Genomic DNA, 26,677 nt, shown 5'->3' on the forward strand with positions numbered 1-26,677 from the left:
GGACCTAACCCCTTTTAAAAAAAAAGTGATTTTTCTTTGCCATTTTAGATAACTTTTCATTGGGAATTTCAGGGGGAATTTCAACTTTTCTTTGGTATCATCTTAATATAGAGCTACTAAAAATCTTTAAAATCAAATTTGATGAAAAATGGACCTAACCCCTTTTGCAAGTGAGCTCTTCATTTAATGAATTACGATTGTGAAAATATACATTACATGGTTTGATTATTTTCAATACGGCTATTTCATATCGTTTCATATAAACAAAAATGCTGTATCTTTGTGTCTCTTACAAACATTCACCTTGACTTTTAAAATAACTTCTATTACGAGCTAAAAAATTTAATTTCTATTTATACCTCTTTTAAAAAAATTGGCATAAATTTGGAATGCTCTGTCAGAAGAAATGAAATGAAGTCCTTCATTAAACGTTGAGAAAGAATTACAAAACGGGTCGTGTGGTCCAGTGGTTAGAACATTGGACTCATAATCGCAAGGTTGTGAGTTCGAATCCCAACTCTGCCATTGTCTCCACTATGATAAAAAGGCCCAAGAGTGATATCTGTCGTCTATTACGTCAGCCACTATGACTGATTAACCTAGACGTAAAATGTTTCCAAGGAAATTGGTTATATACCGGCTTGGCGTTTACCAGCAAAAAATGCTGTCCTGCCGAGTTCCTACGGGAGTTACCACAAACAGAAACAAGAAACTATTCATACAAAATTACATATGAACTACAGGCTCATTTTTATATTTAAGTTATGTTTGTTTAGAGCAAGGGCGGAGGCTGGGGGTGTGCACTGGATGTACAGGAGTTCCGACACTGGCAAGCAAAACAAAATTTGAACCCCTTCTTCTGCTTTCAACAGCTGATTTCCAAACCTTAGTTCCACATCCCCAAGACGTGCACCCCGATACCACTTTAGTTCCACCTCCCCCGATCCCCAAGATGTGCACCTCCATGTGCTCAAACCGTCATACGCTCTTATACAGATTTGTAAGGCTTTGTTAATGTTTGTCTTTTTCGTAACATCGTATTATTTAATTGAAATAAGCTCTTTTCATATGATGTTCTTATATTTTACTTGGTTTTAATTGTTTGTATATTGGTGGCAGCATTTCATAAGACTCCAATGTTCCCTGGATCTTTCAAGCTGTCTTCACATTTTATCATATCATATAGATAGGTTTTTATTCTTTTTTTTAAGTTGTAAATGTTTTTAAATTTTGAATAAAATTGAAATGAATTGAAATTGTCCCCTTATCGTGAAATGGCATGCCCTCGTCTAACATAAATCAGGACCTGATGGGTGTTATCCACGTCCATGTGGATGAAATTATAAAAAAACTTTCTCAAGTATTTATAACATGGTTTTTTGCACAGTCGCTACGCTTTCTCGCATAATATTAGAGACATGGGGGCATAGGGCGGGGGATTATCTGCTTAGCCAGATCAGTATAGTCTCCCGCCTACACATAATTATGCTGCCCAGGATGTATAGGCCATTTCTATGACAATGCATTGAATAAACCCGTCATCGAAAATTTCTCAAGCCCCGCGAAGCATGGTGATGACATCCAGTTTAAGGGACCGTCAGTCCCGTACTTCAAAATTTTGTCCCGCGTCCCGTGCCGCGCTCCGAATCGGTATTTGACTTATGAGGGGCGCCATGTTGATGTTCGACCTAGGGGCGCCGAATTGATGTTCGACATAAGGACGCTGAATTGATGTTCAAACTAGGGGGGGGGGGGCGAATTAGTGTCCGACCTAGGGGCACCGATTGTTCTTCAACGTAGGGGGGCTCTGAATTGATGTTATATCTAGGGGCGCCAAATCGATGCTCAATATGGGGGGCGCCGAATTGGTGTTCAAACGACCTAGGGGCGCCGAATTGATGCTCGATCGGGGCGCCAAGTTGATGTTTGCCCTGGGCGCCAATTTTATGTTAAACCTTAAGGGAGGTGGTGCCAAATGTATATTCGACCTTTGGGGCTCCAATTTCGCGCTCGCATAAATTATTTAGAAAGATACCAATCCTGTTCATGGTTACAAAAAGTGCTTAGAATGTTCAGCCTTTTGTCGGAAATTCAAAAATTGTCAGCTCGCGCTCGCATAAAATATTGAGTTAAATTAAGTGACGATCCTGTCCATGGTTAAATAAAGTGCTTAGAATGCCCAACTTTGGGTCGGAATATAAAAAAAATCAAACTCGTGCTTCGTGCTTGCATAAAGTGATTTGTTAGATACCCATTCTTTTCATGATTACAATTAGTGCTTAGAATGTCTAAATTTTAGGTTAGAATAAAAAAAAATTAAAGCTCGCGTTTCGCTCTCGCATCAATTATTTAGACAGATACCCATTTTATTCATGGTTACAAAAAGTGCTATGTCCATTTTTGGTTCGGAAATAAAAAAAAAATTGTGTAAGATGGTTATTCTGTCATTTTCCCAATTTTGTATATTTCCTTTAACCTGTGTTTTCTTCAGCTGTTTTACATTTCTGTTCCGTCTAGACTCGAGTTCATTTGCATTTTTTTTTCAGTACTGCACTTGCGTCTGAACTTGGATTATATGAGTTTAATGATATTCAGTTATTCATTCATTCATTCATTCTATACTCTGAATGCCTTTCCTCTGATTCTCTTTCACTCATTCCATCCCTCACCCGACTCCTTAGTTTCTACTTCCATTATTACATAATCACCAGACATCCCTTATCATCTTCATCTCATTCCTTTATCTCATTCCCTATCTTATGAATTGGGTTCTACATTTTAGTTCGATCCTTTCGTCCATTCATTTGATTTTGATTGGTTGACTCTACTTGATTTGAATATATGTAAATTATTATGTGATCTCAAGTTTAGCTGATGCAAAGTAGCCCAGAGATTAAATCAGTGCACTACCAGACTTCATCAAATTCGGTTCAATATTTTGTTCATGTGTCTACCGAGTTTAGTTCCTCTTCTTCTCTCCGTTCGCTTCAGTTTGATGTGTGATTGGCTTCTGTTATTCCCCTTCTTCAGCCCCCATAAACTTTATAAATTTAAACCCTACAATTGTCCACTCGCGCTTGCATACAATACTGAGATAGAGACCCAACAAATTATTCTTGATTTACAAAAGTGCTATTATTCAAATTTGAGGTCAGAATATCAAAAAATTTCAGCTCGCGTTTCGCGCTCGCATAAATTGTTTATTCATCATGTTCACGGTTGCACAAAGTGCTTAGAATGTCCGATCGGGAAACATATAGATTAAAATACCCCCCCCCTCCCTTTGGCGAAAGCTGGATTTGCCCCTGGTAATGAAATTACAGCTCCTGCACACATAATTTTGGTAAAGGGCCTATCACTCTGATGAAAAGTTAAACCAAAATAAAACCCCAAAAGTTTTTAAAATTCTATGTTTTCTGGACGCATTTATTCTTTTTAAAATGGTGGTATTACAATATATTCATGAATATTTTTTTCATTAACACATTAAAAAAAGTGGTCTTCGATTGCCTTTATTCATGTGATTATGAAATAAGATAATTCGACATCCATTTAGGCACATATGATTGCTTGGCGGGAGGGCGCATTTTTTTCCGGGTGCAAAATCCTGGATACGTGCGCGCCTGAAACAGAACCAAATTTGTATCCAAATTCCAAAGTAAAAAAAGTTAACATGGATATTATCATGGAATAGACAATAAATTGTATATCAGACAGTTATACACATATAACTTATTTCATATTTTATGATTGTTCGTCTTTCCATTTTCATTTCCTATATTCATGATATTGCAAATCAGTGCCCTGAGACTTCATGAGCTGGTAGACTGGTAAATTTAAATTTAATCATATTTTTGGCATTGTTTTTAAACAACCTGATAATGAATAAATGCAGTGGAATTACTTGTAGTATTTCTTTAATTAATCAAACATAAATTATGTACAGAACAGCATATCACTAATCAATGTAAACGGAAATACTGGAACTTTTCGACTTACACTCGGAGTAAAATTAAATGAATTAACAGAAAGGTCAAATAAAACCAGAATAGTTTCTCTTATTAAAAAAAAATGCCGAGTGTATAATAACAAGTGTATTTTGTGCTGTACAGAGAAGATTGTATACAATAACGTAAACTTTAAGGACAGGTCCACCCCAGAAAAATGTTGATTTGAATAGAGAAAAATCAAACTAGCATAACGCTGAAAATTTCATCAAAATCGGATGTAAAAAAAGAAAGTTATGGCATGTTAAAGTTTCGCTTATTTTTTACAAAACAGTGATATGCATGACTAAGCGACATGCAAATGAGACAGACGATGCCCCTCACTCACTTTTTCTTTTGTTTGAATTATATAATATTTCATTTTTTACAAATTTGACAATACGGACCAACTTGACTGAACCATATAATATTAAACAATGCTAATTCCACGTGTTCAGGGAGGAATTAATCTTTGTTTCACTTGACAATGAGGAGAAAATTAGAATATTTCATATAATAAAATACAAGAGAAATAGTGAGTGGATGACGTCATCAGTCTCCTCACTTGCTTACCGACCAGAATGGGCATATAACTGTTTTGTGAAATTAAAGTGAAACTTTAAAATGTCATAACTTTCTTATTTTACATCCGATTTCGATGAAATTTTCAGTATATGCTTGTTGGATTTTTCTCTTCTTATTCAAATCAACTTTGTGTTGGGGTGGACTTGTCCTTTAAGAGTGATAATGAACAAAGTGATTATATTATAAATGTTGACGACTGTGTAAACTTATTTTAGGCCATTCAATTTCTTGCCATTTCTATTTGTGGTATCATTTAAAAATAGGGGCGGCAGCCCGGCCAGGGAGGTTAAATTGTAATTAATATACATATGACCAACTGACGGGAGGTGGAATGTGCTTGAGGGCCACGGATTCCAAAACTTTTCAGGACTAAAAAAGAGAAAAGATTCCTTACGAAAACTGTCAGAAACAGATAAGATGAAGGAGAAAGAAAGTCTGGGAAGAAATAAAATTATAGGGGAAAAAGAAATAATTGTATATAACAGAGAGGGCTGGGTGTAATCACCTTCAATGTGTCCTATCCACTGTCTCTCCACGCCTCACCATTTCTTTGCATATCTTTCATTTCCCTCATTCTGATACATACCCCCATTCAACAGCTTCTGCCCTCAATTATCCTTTTAATGACCCCTACCATAATATCCTATATCATTTTCCTTTATGCCCTTTGATAAAGTTACACCAATTAAACCTATTTCAGAACTTTCATAGATATATTATGTCATTCCCATTGATATATAATTGATTGAACAAAGAGTTAGGTTTAAACACAACTCAGAAAATCAATTGCAAGTCCAAAATATGTGAATTTCATTGGTTGAAAGTCAAGTTGTGATTGATTTTTGGAGTTGGATTTGTAATTCATTGTGCAACAGGCCCTGGAAGTTGTTTAAAAGGAAGTTACTAAAGTAATAATACAATTAAAAACAAAGGATTTTAGTTTGATAACTGTATTTATTAAAACCATTAGGCTTTAGTTTATATGAGTGTTTTACCATGATGTTTTAGTTTACATGACAGGGTTTTACCATGAGGGTTTAGCTAACATGACAGGGTTTTACCATGAGGCTTTAGTTAACATGACAGGGTTTTACCATGAGGCTTTAGTTTACATGACAGGGTTTTACCATGAGGCTTTAGTTTACATGACAGGGTTTTACCATGAGGCTTTAGTTTACATGACAGGGTTTTACCATGAGGCTTTAGTTTACATGACAGGGTTTTACCATGAGGCTTTAGTTTACATGACAGGGTTTTACCATGAGGCTTTAGTTTACATGACAGGGTTTTACCATGAGGCTTTAGTTTACATGACAGGGTTTTACCATGAGGCTTTAGTTTACATGACAGGGTTTTACCATGAGGCTTTAGTTTACATGACAGGGTTTTACCATGAGGCTTTAGTTTACATGACAGGGTTTTACCATGAGGCTTTAGTTTACATGACAGGGTTTTACCATGAGGCTTTAGTTTACATGACAGGGTTTTACCATGAGGCTTTAGTTTACATGACAGTGTTTTACCATGAGGCTTTAGTTTACATGACAGGGTTTTACCATGAGGCTTTAGTTTACATGACAGGGTTTTACCATGAGGGTGCAAGAGATCAAGAAATATGTCTGTCTACATCAAAATTATATTCTGCCTAGCCTAATATAATTTATAAACCTTGCTTTTGGTTTCAACACATGCCCTAAAGGTGCATGGTTGAATTCTACATGACTATGATATTTACTAGATTACGTTGAACTTGAAGATCAGGCAAAGCAGACAATCTTTTGATGCATACATCCATACATACATGTATGTATCTATGTATGTATGGACCCTCCCTTACCTGTCAGTTATGAGAAAAATCAGGAAAATGGACCACATTTTTACAAAATACACATGATCATGGATTTTTTTAATTTCAAGAACAAAACACTATTACTCATATGCAAGTGCATCGATGTGTTAATTGCTTTTATCGGTAGAATATGAGTATATTTCTTGAGGCAAAAAATTGATACCATTTAACATTTAATCAGGTGAAAGGTATATTACATAACAAAACATTTGAACAAAACAAAGAACATATTTTTTTAAAGGTGGCATTAGACATTTTGTAATGTTTCTGCTTCTGCATTTTTTTTTTGGGGGGGGGAGGTAATTGACGTCATAACCTTGCTGGAAAGATGAGTGTGTAGTAGACTATGTGAAGGTTTATCAATGTGAAGATCTCACAGTGGACACCTCCAATATGAGATTCACAATGTCTCATATTGTAAACATAATGGCCCGTATTCTGATAACCATGGTTTAATTAAACCAGGGGTAATAGTCCAGTCAATATAGGGTTTGACCCACCACTAATTGCAACACGAGATATTCCACTGAAATGCTTTCAAGGAAGGTCCCCTAAACAACATACTAAAAGTCCCAAGAAATCCAAGCAGTGGAAATTTATGAAATTTGCATATTATGCAAATTAGCCATAAAAAGTTAGAAAAATAAGGAAAATAGCCCAAAGATTACAAATTGAGTGTCCAAAACAATTCAATTTGAGCGAAAATTCATGATAAATAACTGCAATCAATGTTTTTTGTCAATAGTGCAAAAAAATCTACCTCATTTGCATAATATGCAAATAAGCATCCTTATATTGAAAAATGTCAAGGTATTGTGATTTTTCTCTCATTATCTGCTTGAAAATTTCATTAGTGTTGGAATTTACATGCTGCTATCACTAAGGATGTTGAATACATTTGTATTCAGCTTAGTGTCTGTAGTGTAATTTGCATATTATGCAAATAAAAGTATCTAACATGTTATAAATATTCAAGAAAACACACTGGTGATACATCCCTCAAAAATTGCAAGTAGATTATCTATTGAAATTGGAATATGGCAATACCTTACAGGAAGGTTTCCTAAACGCCATATTAAAAGTCCTTATATATACAAGTATATAGGAAAATCACAAAATTAGCATTTTATGCAAATTAGCCATAATAAATTACAAATAAGGAAAATAATCCAAATATTGGAAATCAAGTGCATAAATCAATACGAATTGAACTGAAGCCCATGATAAGTTTTACAAATTTTTATTTTTTTTTATAAAAAATTGTAAATAAATCTACCTCATTTGCATATATATGAGCATCTTTATATGGAAAAAAAAATCCAGAAATTTTGATTTTTCTCACAAAAACAGTTATGAAAACATTTCAGTCTAGATCAATATGATGTGATCACTAAGAATGGCAAATACATTAACAATCAGCTTAATATCTGAAGTGTAATTTACATATTATGCAAATAAGCATCCGACATGTTATAAATATTCAAGGAAACAAATAAGTGATACTTTCCTCTAAGATTTCATTTAGATTATGTGTATTAACCATGATGACCTTCCCTACACTTCTTGCTTGGTTGATATTGACTTTTGTCACGAGTAGTTACCCCACTCATACTGTACAAAGATGAGTCCATTCTACATGGATCCCACTGCTTGAATGCTTCATTATTTCCATCCAAGTCTTACTCTCTTCTTGACTTTGCGTTTCTTGCGAGTATAGTCCACGCTAGCAACTCCTGGATTGCCAAGTGATCAGCACAAGATGTCACACCCGTACAAATAAAAGCCCATTAGCTTCGAATATTTGGTCCTTGTAGCACACCAATTAGCTTATAAACTTGGGGTCCTTGTATTTAAAGCGCTTAACGATAAATCTCCACCCTACATCTCAGAGCTCTTATCTCAGCATAGACCAACACGCAGTCTCAGATCAGCAGCTCAAGCATTGCTGAGGGAATCTCTCAGCTACACAACCTGGGGTGACAGAGCCTTCTACATCTCTGGACCAAAGCTGTGGAACAGCCTTCCCCAATTTATCAGGAGAGCAGAGACCCAATCAACTTTTGAGTCTTACCTGAAGACCTTTCTGTTCCCCACTCCAACATTATCCCAAGACAAGAATAACTCAATTGTAGCATTACTAGGACAGTACTTGAACTGAATGATGATCCTAAGCACTGTTTGAAGACATTGAAATTTGTGAGATATTTCCTATTTTTGAGCAAGCGCCATGAGCGCCCAGCTGAGGCGGATACCGGCGCTTTACAAGAACCCATCATCATCATCATCACTTGTCTTGGTGGTGAATATGAGTACTTGCTTGGATCACAAGATCTCTGGGCATGCTTAATAAGAGTAACAATGGGCATTTGCCTATACGAGCGACATGAAAGCCATTCATAAATTCATGATGAAGGCTTAAAGTGCATTATAGGCATCTTTCTCAGATACAGGAATCGTGATTAGACGTTCTTGCTGAATCCAGTTGCTGCTTCATGATGAAGCATCCATTTTCTGTTCTTTCCTCTTTGATAAATCTCCTATGGCAACCATCTCCAAATATTAAAGCTATAGTTTCTAAGTTAGTCGTATGCAAATAATAATATTAATTTCCTGATATTTATGGTAAACAAAAATTCCTCAGTGAGACAATGAACAAACCAGATGGAGGACTAAGCCAGATTATTGCCTTTCCAACAAGAGGACACAACATAATGGAACACCCTTAACATCACCATCAAATACCATCCAACATTGATTAGACAGTGTGTACCACTTCCAGGATTTATTTGCCACAATGTGCTACTCATGGTATACTGTGAGGTTATCCAGAGGAATAAACAATTTATGGTACGACTATAAGGATGTACTCTGGAGGAATGCTGACTTTAATAGTGTCATGCAGATGTACTTTGGACAATCATACAACTCTCTGTATACTGAAATCCAACAAGTCGAGCATAGGAGACTGAATGCCAATCAAGAGGACTTTAACAAGAACACACCGTTAACCATGTCTTCTTCCGACACAAGTTGCCTCAATGAGACAATGGACATAAGTTGTGTCGGAAGATGTCAAAGAGTTTTAGAGAAAGGCTAGGAAGGCTTGCACATTTTAGAGCTCCAAAAGCATCAGTAAGGTAAAGCTCGGAATTGCTACAATGCATTAAAGAGGACCATATGAGGGTTTGTAGACAAGCCTATAATACATAATTTGTTGACCGGATTGACAATGATCCAGGCTGTAACAATTAGCATGTTGGGAGCCCTTAATATCAATAGCTATGACTAAATTGGAATATCATTATTAAAGGAAGGCAAAGATTTTTAGTCTTAGTATTCACCACGGATCATGATGATGATGACGCTGAAGTCCTGACCCAGACATGGCCAGATAACATATTGTTTAGTCAAGCAGGTGTAGCCAGACTACTGAAGAAATTGTTAAAGAAAACAACCTGCATGAAGCTACTAGGCCAGACGGAATCTCTGCTGCACTTAATGAGACTACTCATCAGATCTTACCTGCCATAAGTTTGCTTTTCCTGGCCTCCCTTTATCATGTTTATGCGGTGAAATTTCAAGAAAGTCTAAGTCGTTCCCATCCATATAAGAAAGGGTTGTCAACTCTAACAAACTACACACCAATTCAAATACTGTGCTTTATTCTTGCCAATCCCATCATCTTGTCACACTAAACGCTTAGGAAGCGAAGAACATATTTCCAGTATTTTTCCTTGAATACAAATCATATTAGGACAGATTTGAATGCTTAGTGATAGCAGCATATTAATATGAAAAACTGAAATGTTTTCACTGCAGTCAATGTGATAAAATCAAAATTTCTTGACATTATGCAAATGAGGCAGATTCGCTAGCTTTTTTAGATAAAGACATTGAACTTATTTATTCATCATGAACTTTTGTTCAAAATTACTTGCTGTGGACATTTAATTTGTAATCTTTGGATTAATTTCCTCATTTTCTATTTTTTTAAATGGCTAATTTGCATAATATGCAAATTAATTTTCAGGCATTGGGATGAATTCTCATGCTTAGTGATATAGTAGCATATTAATGTCAACATTAATGAAATGTTTTCAAGCAGTCTATAAGAGAAAAATCACAATATCTTGACATTTTTTCCATATAAGGATGCTTATTTGCATAATAGAAGTTTTTGCACTTTTGATTAAAAACATTGAATTCAGTTATTTATCATGAATTTCCATTCAAATTAAATTATTTCGGACATTTAATTTGTAATCTTTGGATTATTTCCCTTCTTTTTCTAATTTTTCATAACTAATTTGCATAATATGCAAATTTCATAAATTTCCACTGCTTGGATTTCTTGGGACTTTTAGTATGATGTTAAGGGGACCTTCCTGGAAAGCATTTCAGTGGAATATCTTGTGTTGCAATTAGTGGTGGGTTACCCCCCTATTCTGGCTAGATTGACTGGACTATAACTTAGATCACACTTTTATGGAGTGCAAGTTGTCAACAAATTAAACACTATTCTTATCTTGCTGCCAATTAATGAGTCATAAAATAGGAAGAAAAAGTAAATATAAAAATAATGAATCTTAATGAATAAATTGATACAATCGTCACAAATATGAAATATTATGAAGCCCAATACTCCATAGAAGTGCAGTTTAAAACTCTAATTTAGACTTGGGTTAAGCCTGGTTTAATTATCAATATACCACCCCATGTGAACAAGACCATCACTGAGCTATCACATATCCTGCACACAATGCCTTTCAAATACAAATGACTCGTTATTCATATCAGTTTAATTTTCTTGCTTGGTGACATTATGTTCTGAGAAGTATTTCATGAAACCCACTCACTGTTATAAGTTACTGAAATTCTTGTATCTGATTATTGACTCACAGATAAAATCATAAGATACTTCATAGAATACTAACATTGGCTTATGACCTACCTAGCCAAGAGTTGCCAAGACTTCCAAAGATGACTGAGCCTTGAAGAAGACTAACATCAAGGCTCTTGTGGAAATAAAGCCGATGCTCACAAATGCACCCATACTAAAATACTATGATGTAGCAAGAGACGTTACAATGTAGTGTGATGCATTAGAGAAAGCCAGTAGCGTTTGCAGCAAGAGCACTTTCAAGAACTGAATTAGTTCCAATGAAATGGAATCAAAGTCATATTTGGCTTGTGACTTATAAAAAGTGAAAATTTTGCCTTCTGGCGGTGCTCACTGAAGCATGACATAAAATATGTAACATTCACTCAGAGGGTAGCTTATAAAATTACCTTCACGCTAATGTAGAAATATATCCAAAAGTCCAAGTGGTTCAGAAATTATGGATGTTTGTTTAAGGGGGGACTTACTTTCTTTTTGGGTATAAAACGCTACATGACAATGAATACAATGATTACATCCATAACAACTTTCAATGTCCATGGTCTACTTGACCCAAAACCCAGGACCTTGATTTCTTTGTGAAACATTTTAAAACTTGACATTATTAATTTGCAAGAAAAAGATTTGTCAGATCCTGAATATATTATTCAAATTATTATGGAAAAGATCAATATTCTTTTCCCCCTTTCTGTCCTCCCGGGAGTGGTAATAGCTTTTTCATTTCAGTTTGCATCAAATGTTAACATTTCACTATTACATAATGATCCTTACAGACTGTTTGTATCAGTTGTTTGTTACACTAATAATTATTCAAGTATGTCATATTTACGTTCCAAACTATCCCGAAGATCAGGCATCTCTTTTCTAAAATTTGTATAACTTAAAACCAGGAGAAATATATTCAATAGTGATCTTGACTGTATTTTGTATGAAGATAATAGGGCTAGGGATCAATTCTGTCAGAAGAACTAAAAGTTGGTATATAACCAATTACCTTGGAAACATTTTACGTCTAGGTTAATCAGTCATAGTGGCTGACCTAATAGACGACAGATATCACTCTTGGGCCTTTTTATCAAAGTGGAGACAATGGCAGAGTTGGGATTCGAACTCACAACCTTTCAATTCAATTTCAATTCAATTTATTTACACTCTCAATAAAAACATGAAAAAACATACATAGTCTACATAAGTAAAACATTGTCACAACGTACAAAAACATATTTATGAGAATGAGCGATTCTCGGTGATGCCTTAATAATTTTGTGGGTAGCAATATTTGGTGGAAACACAAGGGTAACAATCAAAGTTCAAGGCTGGAATGGATTATGTTGACAAAAGTTGACATAAGACTTTGGAACTCCCTCCCCAACAGCACAGTTAATTGTACCTCTCTACACATCTTTAAACAAGAGGTACAAAAGACCCAGCTCCGTTAATAACGGTGGTTGTTTTTACTTGCAGGCTGTAAGCAATTTTTTATCGAATAATGTACATACACTTGCACGCTGCACTTCACCAGTACGACAATACACCAGACGGTGGACTGTACTGTTTCCAGAAGAAGAAGAAGAAGTTTTGATGTTTTGGAATCACAATGCAGTTAAAACTAAACTTGCCATGCCATACAAAGCAAGATCTAATTGGAAATTCAATGTTCATTTATGCTCAGATGATCTAATTTTCAAGATGCAATGTAATCTGTGGAGGACACTCCAATATCATCTTGAATCCATTATTCCAGGTAGCAGAATACAAGGATAAACAAACTGTGCCAGCCTAAACCGCGATCCATGGCCATCACATTATCTTTATCATTATGTTTACAAAACCAATGGGTAATGCAAGGAAACTGTTCTCAAATATGGACATAGTGCCTTTGGAGCAAAATTTTTGCTAATTTTAGAGAAGGTATCTGAATTACAGACTAATTTGCACTTGGGTTTACTCATCCATAAGATCATAACAAGACTGTCATATGACTGATCACATGACAAGATCACCTGACATTCTCCTCCTTGAGATATAAACACATAAAATATGATGCAGCCTGAGAATATACAGATAAACCTGATTTAGTGACCATATGTTTAGAAGGACCACATTTAATGATTCCTTCCATTTAAACATGAATAGAAAGAACCTATGAAGGACCACCTTCTCATAAAGACCAACTCTCTTTGGGTAATCTTGGATTCACTTGATATGTAGACCCATTAGTGTAGATCAGCTGTTACTGGTGTTTTGTAGTTTGTCAATGGTTGAACTCAAGGAATCATTGGAGTCTAGTTGACTTTGAATATCTTTAATGACATCTTTTCTCTTCCTGCGTATTGATTGGTTACATGTACCTAGATCCTAGATAGGAGAGCGAGAGAGAGAGAGAGAGAGAGAGAGCGAGAGAGAGAGAGGATTAGATGTAAGTTAGACAACATAAAATACATTATTACAAAAAATACATAAACTTTTGACACTATGACATTCATTCAAACTCGCTAATATTTCTTATTTTTTGTGCGTTTCAGAATAGAATATTTCTAGAGTGTCAGACAGTGCTTTAGAAATGCCTATTAATCTATGACTTTCAATTATTAGTTTTGTCTTTTTCTGTGTGTTATCTTGTTCTTTTTAATCTATTCAGTAAGTCTCCGTAGGCAAATAGCAACCATTGCGTCTCCCCCCCCCCCTCTTTCGTTCTCTCTCTCCTCTTTTCTCTTCTTTGAGGGAGGTTCACATTATACAAGCTTTGCTTTTGAGTGAATCTCCTATTTCCACAGATACCTTTTTTTTTCTATTTGAATTATATTTTATAATTTGTCTACGAAATGCACCACATTTTGTATATATCTTTATATGTTAATTATCATGAATGTTTTTTACTATGATTATAAAGACAATGATTTGTATCGCAAATATTTGTTACAATGTATGAAAATGATTTGTATCAATATTTATGTTATTTCTGTTGGAAATAAATCTGAATCTGAAAAAAAAAATTCTAATGTTTGTTTCTACCCCATCTATAACTAAGCTAATCAAACAGGTAAGTAGCTAGTTTGAACATTATTTTATTGTGTAATTGGGGGATGGGAGGTATATTGGGGCGAGGCCGAGTGTTACATACGTGTGTCTACATCAAAATTTTCCATGTCGCCTCATCTTCAATGAAAACTATCCACATACACTCTACATAGTCCAAGCAGAAGTCAACCTTGCACCTTCAAAATCTAAACATAATCCTTGGCCACATGGGCAAATCCCACTGGATTATCTTATACTCCTAGAAATTGCTTTTTTTTTCTTCCAATTTCCTATTTACCCCTGCTCTTACTGAACTTGTGTGTACTTTTAAAATAAAATAAAAACATATTATTTTCTTTCTTGCAAAAACATGCTTACCAAGGAATCTAACTTCTCAAGAAATCGCACATACTCCTCATGACAAGATGCTAATCTCTTACCCAGCCTGGACAAAGAATCTTTTTCTAAATCCTTCTGTAGATAACCCTGTTGAAAAAAAAGTAAGCGCATTGATTAGAGACTACAACTGACTCTATATCTATTTGTGGGGGCATTGTGGTCGAGTGGTTATGACTCTCGTCTTTCAATCTGAGGGCCATGGATTCCATTCCCAATCATGGCGTGCTTTCCTTCAGCAAGTAATTTACCCATATTGTACTGCACTCAACCCATGTGAGTTGAATGGGTACCTGGTGGGAAGAAATTCCCCGAATGCTTGAGTGCCTATATGGGCAACGCAGCTACAGCCAGGGTAATAATAGGGATTTGTATCCTAAGGCAAAAAGTGCTATATAAATCTAGCAATTATACATATTTGCATGATTCAATGAAAGACAAACAATGTTTTTTATACTGAAATATGCCATAAAAAGAACAAAAATGGAGGCCCACATTCAAAACAGTTTAAATCTGCACTACATGGGATTGTCCGGGCTGGAAGTATTTATAGCTAAATAAATAGAGTAGAATTCACTGAGCAAAATGCCAAAAATTTCATCAAAATCGGATAACAAATAATAAAGTTAGTGAATTTTAAAGTTTAGCAATATTTTGTGAAAACAGTCGTCATGAATATTCATTAGGTGGGCTGATGTCACATCCCCACTTGTTCTTTGTATTTTATTATATGAAATTAGGTTTATTTAATTTTTTTCCTTTAAGAACTAGAAAAATTGGATTGACAACTGATTTAGTGCATTAGATATTCATTGCTGCAACTTATTCCATTATAAGGGAGACATATTATTCACACAAGTATGAAATAATGAAAAAATTATGATTTTATGTAATAACATAAGAAAACGGAAAGTGGGGATGTGACATCAGCCCACCTAATAAATATTCATGATGACTGTTTTCACAAAATATTGCTAAACTTTAAACTTCAATAACTTTATTATTTGTTATCCGATTTTGATGAAATTTTTGGCATTTTGCTCAGTGAATTCTACTCTATGTATTAAGATATAAATATTTCCAGCCTGGACCATCCATTTAAGTGCATTAGAATAAAGTGTAAAGTGCATATCGCTTGCATACATGTAGATTGGCTCAATTCAGTGTGTGTGCATGCCAAAACATGAGAGAATTCAAGCCTGGGGAGCATTTCATGCATTAAATCCTTAGTGAATTTCATTGACAACTGTTAATAGCTACTGAAATCCTTGTATGTAATATGCTCAGAGCAAGTATGTCAGTGAAACAGTTCCAAAGAGACTTAATCTTCCTTGGTGTATTTTAACACTCAATATTCATTGCTATTATTCAATGCTGAGATACAATCATTATTAATAGGGAAAATTGAACTGGAATGACCTTGACCCATGGGTCTCTCCTCCCAATACACTCTAACAAAGAGTGCAATGGGTTCTTAACATGTCAAGGAGGTGATTCTTGTCTACATGGGCCCTCCATTTAATATCCTATCACAGAATGCTTCGCACCAGATTGTCTGTGTCAATGAAACAGGGGAGGGGGATGTTATCAGCAGTTTCAGTCATTCACATGGGGTGAAATCAAACCACAATCTTTGGTTTGACATGCGTTGAAAATGGAGTTCAGCACAAGGTCGTATGCGTACAATTCTTTGACAAAACTTGAATGCGAATCGACTGAGCTTGTCATTTGGGGCGCTTTTGCATTTCTAAAAGTAAAATTGAAGGATTCTGTGCCTATTTTGGATCAATGTTGTGAAAATTTTCAATTAAAAAAATGTAGGTTTTCATAATATCACTGGTTTCATATGGCCTAATCTGTTTAAATTGGTATTGGCTTAATTTAGCCTCTTCTTTCTGAAAGGTTGGTACACATAATAACCATCCTGAACCTTATACAACAAATTTGAGGGCGACTTTGATAGCTCATGTGCAAGTTTAATAATGAACCATGGAAACATGATATCGCTATTCAATATCATGCATAAGATATCACATCCCTAGTTAATGTCATCCTGAGTGTCGTTAATGCGAGCACATACATGTAATATGCCCGCCTGTAATGCGGAAAATGGAGTTCCTGGTCAGGCAAGAAAAGTGGAAGGTAGCGACTTCACCTTTGACCTCCTGACCTCAAAATGAATAGAATTCTTGGGAACTATGCTAGTATCAGACATGTACACACCAAATTATATGAGCCTAGGTTAAGTTAAACTTAAGTTATCGCGTTAACATGGACTTAAGAAGGGTAAGATGAAAACATTTTACTGTGATCTTCACCTTTAGACCTCAAAATTAATAGGCTTCCTGGGATCCATGCTAGTATCATACACACCAAATTATATGAGCATAGTTTAGGTTAAACTAAAGTTATCACGTTTACAAGGACTTCAGAAGGGTAAGATGAAAACATGTCACTGTGATCTTGACCTCTGACCTTTTGACCTCAAAAATCAATAGGCTTCCTGGGATGCATGCTAGTATCATACACACCAAATGATATGAACCTAGGGGCATTTTCACCACAGATGGACACAGAGGCAAAAAAATCAAGTTGATATTCATGTCAAATGCTTTATGTTTTTCAATAAAACAAGACCTGAAGTTTCTGAGGATTTTTTTTTTCTGACTCTGGCAGCCATTTTTTATTTCAAAATGGCTGCCAAAGTATGGATACAAATTAGTGTTGAAAATAGTATATTGATACATATTTTGTTTTGACAGATTTTTAAAGAACAGGTTTGGTCATGATGTTTTCACCTGTGATTTAGCTTGCTATTATAACAAGTTTTAAAATCCCACAGAAAGAAACACCAGTAATTCATTCATCTGATAAAAAAACATTGATGAAGTATGTGATATGATATGTAATGTCAGTTACCGAAAACATGTTCACTTTTTTTTCTCATTTCCTGGAAAAGAGGATATATCATATGAAACTTGGTAGATTTCCTCTCTAGGTAACACCCCTCTCTTCTACACCAAAATTAAAGATTACCAATTCACAATGAAGCCATAGGGTACCATTAAATATATGTAATGTCAGTTACCAAGTGGAAAATGTAATGTCAGTTACCGAGATGTAATGTCAGTTACCATGATAAAACGTTGGTTATCAATATTGAAATGCAAATATGTGGTCAATTTTCTGGTGAAGAAATATTGTATACTTGTTATTTAAGTCTTTCACTTTAAAAGTCACACCAGAAGGAGCTTGCTATTGACTTTAAAAGGTATAGTTCACAAGGAATACAATATGAAATTATGAAGGAAGTTGCATTCCCATCGTGCAAAAAAAAATTACTATGAAATTGTTTTGTACATGCACTTACCAAGTACCTAATTGTTTGTATCAGACAATTTTTTGTTTGGTTTTTTTTTTGGGGGGTAGGGGGTACTTTTCCCAACCTATTGCCTAAATCTGCAACATTTTTTAAGCTGAACATTGTGATGAAGGGGATTTCCAGGGTCCCTTTTTTAGTTTCTAGGATTCTTATGAGCATTGCCTCGCTAAAAGTAAATTCCTGGCTTTTATACCTGTTAGTAGTGTGGATGTGTGATACAATTTTTGTTTTTGGTTTACAACTTACAAGTATAGATGAAAAATTAAATTTTACAGTTTTTATCAATGTTGCATGGATCTACTAAAACTGTTTTTTTTTCTAATTTACAAATAGTTCAGTTTCAGTTTAGACGCTGGAGTTTATTTTTTGTTGACAGCTTAAAAAAGAAATTAGCAAAGAAAATGATTAAACAAATTATGAAGAGAATTGAAATTCGACAGATAAGCATTGCTTGCACTGACCAGAATAGAAATCAATAAAACTACATGGCTGCATGAGATTCGGGGGAGGGGTACGTGTAGCCTAGGGGAGGAGACCCTTATTCATTTTGCCTTTTTTGAGGGGAGGGGGAGGCTGGAGAAGGAAAAGGTTTATAAAGTCAATATAAAACTGATGAATATATTATGGGTGTATAGTCAGAAAAATCCATGTGTACAGTCAATGCAATATTAAATTACTATAGGAAAACATGTAGCTGCTATGACCCCACCCCCCCCCCCCCCAGTAAGTAAACATACATTTCTTATCTTTTGACAATTAAAAATGTGAAGTATTATGAAACTTTTATGATTTTAAAAAGCCTTACATATAAGTACCAAGAAAATTATGCGTTTGAAAATCATATAGCACTGGTAAATGTTAATGTGTATTGTCAGTTACCGACAAGTAATGATAAAAATGTTCAAATCAAAGAAAGGAATTAAGAAAAAGAAATTTTTTTTAAATTGAAATGTTCCTAGAAACTCGGGTATACTTCCACATCAAGCTCACTTTCATGTGAAGCCCTGCACAGAAGATACAATGCAATGATTCCACACATTTGACTTCCATGTGTTATCTCTATGGCAAATTAAGTGTAATGTCAGTTACCGTAATGTCAGTTACCAGCATGGTTGTGGAAAAATTATCATAGCCCCCAAAAGACAAAAACGAATTGTTTAATATTTTGACACATCTTAACCTAGTTACGGAGGTATATTTACACATTCAAATTATTACTCTATCTACTCAGGGACAGATATTTCAATTTTAATGAACACCCTGAAATTGCATGTCCTTTTGCGTAATGTCAGTTACCGTCACATTTTTGCTTGCTGATGCGTAAAAAAATGTGGTTACATAGGAAAACTTAGTATCAGAGTATACAGCAAGGTTCACTTTATTAACTCTATCAAAAGCAAACTCCCATCATTTGTTGTTTTAGAGATACACACAATGAAAGGTGTGAAAACATTGTGCCGTGTAATGTCAGTTACCGTGAAAATGCCCCTAGGTTAAGTTAAACTGAAGTTATCACGTATACAAGGAAAAGTTAATGGATGGACAGACACCGAACGGGATACCAACGTCCCGACCAGGCGTATAAAAAGAGAAATTGTTGACTTACATTTTCCACACCGGTTATTTCTTCTGATATTTCAATCTGTTTCTTTGCTAATGCTACAATCCTTTTCTCCACCTCAACAATCTGCTTGTAGTTATCATCCTCCTCTGGATTGAACTGTCAAGAGATTAATGTCAAATTGTAACAGTGCTGATGACCCTGGACATATACAAAAAATAATTTAGTTTTTCTTGATTTCTCAGAAATGACATATACCATAAACATGGTTGTTCTTGTACATTCTAAAACTAAAGTATTCATTTATAAACAAGCCCCACCTCGTCCAACTTTTAAAGAGACATTTACACTCATAATAGGAGTGCTTTGATCCAAATGAAATCCTAGATCTGCCCTTGTCCCCCATCCTTGTGCATTACTATTATTCAAAGCTTTCTTCATATCATTCATTGGTGTATTAATATTTAAAATTTTATGTACCAGAAATTGAATAAGAGAAATGATATAGATATCTAAAAATCTATAAGTTTACAATATGTGTAGAAAAAACGTGATTTTTAAATAACCATAGCCCATTATTTTTGTGAAAATGGGCATTATATTGTAAGAGGAATGTACCATCTTCCATAATTGACAGCTAGTTATTCTGACTAGTGTTTTGTCACTCTGTTATATATTCAAATATTTGAATGTGTTTGTTACGGTTCTGCCGAAATGTTATAGGCTAACAACTATCACTGGTGGTTATTTCTTTGTAAGATAGGTAGGACAGGAGATTATAATCATACCTTTTTACCGATGAGCATAAGCTTGCTTCCATGCTTGATACCAGCTTCTGTTACCGGCTGGTCATGGTTTGCAAGAGTTCTACCTAAAGATAAATTATCAAAGATGATTAGCTCAAGAGTGGACAAATTGGGAGGTGTCCAAAGGAAGTTAGGCAGGCTGACCCCACCCCAAACATTTTTCAAGAATTGAAAAAAAGAGAAAAAAAATAAAGGAAAGGTAAAGGAGACAAAAACAGGAAGTAAGAAGAATATTGTAAAAGGTCTTGGGCAGTAAGACTCTGTAAAAACCCCCATTATTCAATTGAGGATAACAAATGACATCACTGTGGCACTGTTCCCAACGTAGATTATCAACAAAAGAGTAGTTAGCTTATTAATTGAACACCATATTTTTATGGCCATAATTCTCCTTTTTTTTGGTGCAGCAGTTGTGAGGATGGAAGGAGTCATTCCTATTAAAGATTGGACAACATCTGAGATTTTCTATTCATGGGTTCTCACAGCAGGTCCCACGGTCGGTGTATAATGATTGACACTCTATTTGCAATCCACGCCTACCCCCTCCCCCCCCCCCCCCAGATGCTGTCTACTCTTTTAATGGAAGTGACTCCCAAGTTTAATAGAGCCACACTCCTCTAAATACCCAGAAGTCATCAATTAATTTTTCAAACCTCTATTAATGATCTTCTGACCAGCAACAGGAACTCCAGTTAATTCTTCCAGTTTCATACCAAGATCACCGATGGTAGCCTTAGTTCCAAGATTCAAAGAATGTTTATGTGGCCCTGCAATTAGAAAGTTATTTTAATATGAAATATCATTTATTTGTAGGTTTATGTCCAAAAAGTACAACTTATTTGTCACCTTCTAACAACCTAGTTATCCCTCTCTAAAAACAGATCAAATTTGCTACTGGCAATGCCTTTTTATACTTTTTGAAATCTTACTATCAAGAGTGATTTATGTGTATTATAGAAGTTGTCCGGGGGGGGGGGGGGGGGGGGGGGAGGTACTCGCGAAATAAGGCATACGGGGATGTGATGCTGGAATGGGTTGCCTTTTTTGGAAGAAATCCCTAAACATGGGGTATGGTTTTATGCTGGAAAATCCCTAAACATGGCCCCAATTTATAGATACTGGCCCTAAACATGGCTCCATATTCTCCTCCAATGTCTTAGGTGCAAATATTCATGAAAATCTGGGATCAAAATGCCCACTCAAAATGTTGGAAACCATCCACCATTTCATCAAAGTATATAATAAATCCCATACAATAACAGTAATTGATTAAGAGCGAGAGGTGGTTATTCTCTGGTTTATTCTTTGTATCAGAGATGTAAGTTTTCAAAAAATTTCCTGAGTTTGGGATTTTTCTGTACATTGCAAGTTTACCATCAATTTCATTATTTTCAGGAATTGTCTTCCTGTATAGATGTTTTGGTTTGGTGCTTTTTGAGGGCATTTTTATGCATTTCATGAGTTTTTTTGTGACTTACATCTCTGCTGTGTGTCTTTTTCCTCCCACCAGTCCCAAGTACAGGGAAAGAGAAAAACAAAATGCATTTTAGAATGGAAATTGAAAGCTATTTGTTGGGTGAATTCTTAAACCCACCCTTAAACATAGGCCCCTTTTTGGATGAAACTCCCCAATGTTTATCTTTTTAGCCAAAATGACCATTAAATATGGGTATGGGTTTCGAGCCTTCAGCTGCACCCCCCCTCCCCCCGGAAGTTGTCTTATTTCGTACCCATTCTACAAATCATATCAAGTTGGTTTTTACATTTATGAGCTAGACAAAATTTCAAATTGAAAACACCGTCAAAATGTGCCATATGAGGCACAAAAAGGTAATAAATTGAATTATCGAATAATAAAACTGATGATATAAAGTTGAATCAATTTCATGATTAACATTTTAGATAAAATATAATGATTGAAACTCAAGTATGTTTTTCCTTTTCCATTTTTTGCTGTAATTACACAAGCCGGGAGGACCAAAGCTGGGAGTGGGATCAATTAATGCAAGGAAAAATTTTACATTTTAGATTTTTGTTTTCAATCTGGGTTCCTGTGGAAAAAAGAATTCTTCTTGCAGCCACAAGACTTGAGAAAAAAATATGAAGGATAAACATATTGGGGGAAACACTCACACTAACATTTGTTAATCATAATACATGATTAATTTTTTATCTACATATATACACTCATCATTGGGGTGGACGTACAAGGTTATATAATTACCTCGTCCATATATATAGGCTAGAGAGGTCTAGATCTATATAGCCAAAAAGGCAGAAGGACTCGTTATATTGATTATTATGGCATATGAATGTCAAGATTGACTTGACCTGAATTTTGCCGGGACCAGCAGGTGCAATACACCGGGTGAACACCCTTCTCTTTGACGAATAGCGTATTGGTTTTAACGTGCATAGGTTGTGACTCTCCTATACACGCGACCAACATTTGCGTCCTTTCCGATGGACAAAGTGTTTTTCCAACTGCATTCACACCTGCACTGAATACAGTGGTGAGGCACGCTTACACACAACGCTACAGCATCAGATTTTTTGTTAGGCGCGTTTCGACATGAGCAAGGACTCGAACCCCTCACGTTGAGATCTATGATCTTATCCGAAACATGTGCTACAAATCTAACCGACTGAGCTATGCTGCCTCCCTGATGATACTGTTGTGTTGGGATTGTTCATTTCCAGTTGGGAGCATCTCATGTTCCATGTACAATATAATCACGAAATACTATTAATAATCAAATTCCAGTCAGTATCACATCTAGAGTTGTAAAGAATATCGTAATGTAGATGTAGCTAGATCTTAACTCTGTGATGATCTCAACTTTTCTAACCTCAACCCTTGCATGTTCACCCAATACATGTATAATGAAGCTTCAACACAAATTATATCCCAAGGGTTTGGGCATGTTGGATATGGGACAAAAGGGGGTTTAATTATTGGGAAGGGGAAGGCAGTTCTTTGTTCTCTGATTAGGGGTTGTTTGAACTATTAACAATTAGGATTTTATTGGCTTGGATTAAATCAATGAATATTATTACGGTTCTGAGAAGAGGTAGTCTACATTGTATCTATGTATAGTCACGTATTGTATTACCGGACACTATTATGATTCCGGATGCGCAAATTACTGCGTTCGAAAACAATTTCGTACCGTAAGACTTCCGCAATTCAATTTCATAGAGCAATACATAGAACAAGATTGCAAAAACAAGGAGAAAAAAAATCAAAATTTTACCTTATTTATCTCTAAAATGACAGAAAATGCTTAAAATATCATATAACATAGTTTTGCATTAACAATTTATATATTTTCTAACGGAAATATGGGCCTGATTTGCCGAATTTCAATCTCGTCCACTCCTTCGATCGAATGATGAGGTGTGGTGTATTGTGGGTGATCGTCGACTGCTAGTTCTCAAGGTACCCGTGCGCGAGGTTTACCGTGAGTAGAGCCGTCGATCGGCAGCACTTCGATAGAACTTGATGAGCATCACGATACGAACACGAGCATATTGTTATTGGAAAGTGCCATAGAACATGCAGCTAATAAGAAAAAATAAAATAAGTTATCAAACACAAATTCATTACCAACATCTGCTCAGAAACTTAGAATTTACTCATGATATAAGAAAAAAATCACACAAATTTGTTCTTACATCATTATAATCAAGGATATCTTTACCCGTTTGGGGCGCGCGTCCGGAATCATGATGTAATTTGTCGCGCACGAAAATACTTGTTTTGTGCATTTCAGGCCAAAACGGAATAATAATCTCTATTTTGGTACAATTCTTTTTCAATATTTTTATGAAATAAAGACAAAAATCGATGTGCCCCGTTGGGGGGATTTTGCATTGTTCACCCCCTAATGGTGGCTGCACGATAGCGAGCCGTCTGTGTACGAGGAGAAATTTAAAAAATAAAAAAATGTTGAAAACTCCTCGAAACAGACAGCTGCCAGCTGTCTAGGTCGACTCCTGGCAGTAGAGGCACACGGCCAATATTGGAGACTGTCTCCAATGTGGGAGATTATCTCCAATAGCAGAGACTTTTGAAGTTTTGTAAAGAATTAGGATTTAGGGTATCCAATTTCAGAGACAGTCTCCAGTTTAGGAGACCAATTTCCTTTGTTACATTTGCTGCAAAAGGATTACCTTGGCGGCAAATAAAAATGTGATAAGCAGATTCCTCATGAAAAATTACCCCTTTTCACCATCTACTTTTGTTTTGATAAGGATTTTTGTTGTCAATCACACACAAAACAAATGGGCTTCTGACCTCAGTGAGACAAAATTTTGGGTGGAAAAAATCATGCTTTTGTTGGTGTTGTTTCTTTTGTCCTTTTGCAAAGCAAGTCTCCAATTAACCCAGGGAGCTTACCGTGTATTTGACCATAGTCACCGGACTAGGGTGATTTATGGTCTAAATATTTCTCCAAATGAATTGTGAAAACAGGAAGTATACAATTACCACGATTATATGGATGAAGGTCTAACGAGTGGCAGTTTCCTGACATCTGGGCACAGACTGGAACCTCAAAAAAACGAAAAGTTCTCTCCTTCTACCCCCGTTTCGATCGGCCATTTTTGTTAAAAATCGTAACAAAATGGCCGATCGAGACTGGGGTAGAGGAGAGAACTTTTCGTTTTTTTGAGGTTCCAGTCTGTGCCCAGATGTCAGGAAACTGCCACTCGTTAGACCTTCATCCATATAATCGTGGTAATTGTATACTTTCTGTTCTCACAATTCATTTGGAGAAATATTTAGAACATAAATCACCCTAGTCCGGTGACTATGGTCAAATACACGGTAAGCTCCTGGGCTCCCGCCCGCTGTGCGGGCGGGAGCTCCCTGGGTTAGTCTCCAATGTGGGAGATTGTCTCCCCTATTGGCCGTGCGCCTCTACTGCCTGGACCGAAGCGAGCCGGAGCTCCCCCTGGGTTAAGTACCGCCTCCGGTAGTACAACTTACAAGGCCTATGGTAACCCAGGGAGCTCCCGCCCGCTGCGCGGGCGGGAGCTCCCTGGGTTAGGCCTATGCCTGGTAGAGTGGAGCCTGCATACAATACATACATGCACGGACGGCAGTTTAGTTACCATGGGAAACGATGATTTCTATAATATGGCTTTCTTCCTGAGAAACCATGACGCTCTCCTTTTTTGGCAGTTGTAACGATCTCAGTTCTCACTTTTTAGCTCAGACCGACAGACGTAGACAACTGTGACTCGGACTCATAATAGACTCATACTCAGTCAGACTCAGACTCAGAGTCAGACTCAGAGTACGTCAGACGGACATCAACTTTCTTCTTCTTCTTCTTCCTCCGTTAGCTTCGGAGATCAGCAGAGAGATCCTGCACAAAATGGTATACCGGTATGTAGCTTAGTATGTATTGTAAGAGAGGTCAGTCAGAGAGGGTAGATGTATTCAGCACAGAGGACTAGGATTCAACAACAGCAACATCAACATGCACTCAACAGCACGTCGCGTCGTGACTGAGCTGCATGCAGTGGGTACCCAAGGCAGCAGTGCAGAGAAATCCGAATAATAGTATTTTTCCAGGTTAACGAATAAAAAAAACAATGGATGATAAATTTTACATATGATTCTATATTATTTCAGTCAAGCTATCAACATGATCAATAATTTTTTAATATTTTATTGATTTTTTATTCAATATATCGTTATTCAATTATGTTTTTGTCAACTGATGTATTGTTAATTTCATTAAAAAACTTTTAATTAGGGTCGGGATTTATGATTTAGCCTTTAATAAGACTAATAAAAATAAAATGGCAGCGCCCTGTGAAGCAAAAACTAGTTTTCAAAGACGTGGAAAATCTAAGAATTTCTCCGCGCGAGGAACCAGGCCATCCCTCCATAATGGACAACTGCTTATTTCCACGGGTGTTCCATCGCTAGATCACTTATTAGGTATTATATTTGCAAGTAAAAGTTGATTTTAAGATAATTATCGGACTTGATTCGGGATCCGCCTGGCGCTCATGTCCATGGCCTGGGCGCTGGCCGCTGCCTGGCCCTGGGCCTGGCTGGCGAGGCTCGGCACTGGGTTAGGATAAAAAATACCTCGAGCGAAGTTCGTGCAGGCTCCACTCCACTTCACTACTGCTACACTACACTCCATCCACCTACCCGAACTTCGCTTCGAGAC

The 26,677-nt window shown here is 36.1% G+C and overlaps 1 protein-coding gene across 1 annotated transcript; it reads right to left on the minus strand.

Moving 5' to 3' along the window:
- Positions 1-12,439: 12,439 nt before the first annotated feature.
- LOC129268472 (BAG family molecular chaperone regulator 1-like) lies at positions 12,440-26,051 on the minus strand. The gene is made up of 6 exons (XM_064104439.1): positions 25,602-26,051; positions 21,140-21,253; positions 20,469-20,551; positions 19,726-19,839; positions 14,720-14,827; positions 12,440-13,678 (listed from the first exon to the last, which is right to left on the minus strand). The coding sequence occupies exons 1-6, from the start codon at positions 25,648-25,650 to the stop codon at positions 13,547-13,549; spliced, it is 600 nt and encodes a 199-aa protein (XP_063960509.1). The 5' UTR covers positions 25,651-26,051; the 3' UTR covers positions 12,440-13,546.
- Between the last annotated feature and the right edge of the window lie 626 nt (positions 26,052-26,677).

Source organism: Lytechinus pictus, chromosome 9 (genome assembly GCF_037042905.1).
Source record: "Lytechinus pictus isolate F3 Inbred chromosome 9, Lp3.0, whole genome shotgun sequence".
Taxonomy (NCBI): Eukaryota; Metazoa; Echinodermata; class Echinoidea; order Temnopleuroida; family Toxopneustidae; genus Lytechinus; species Lytechinus pictus.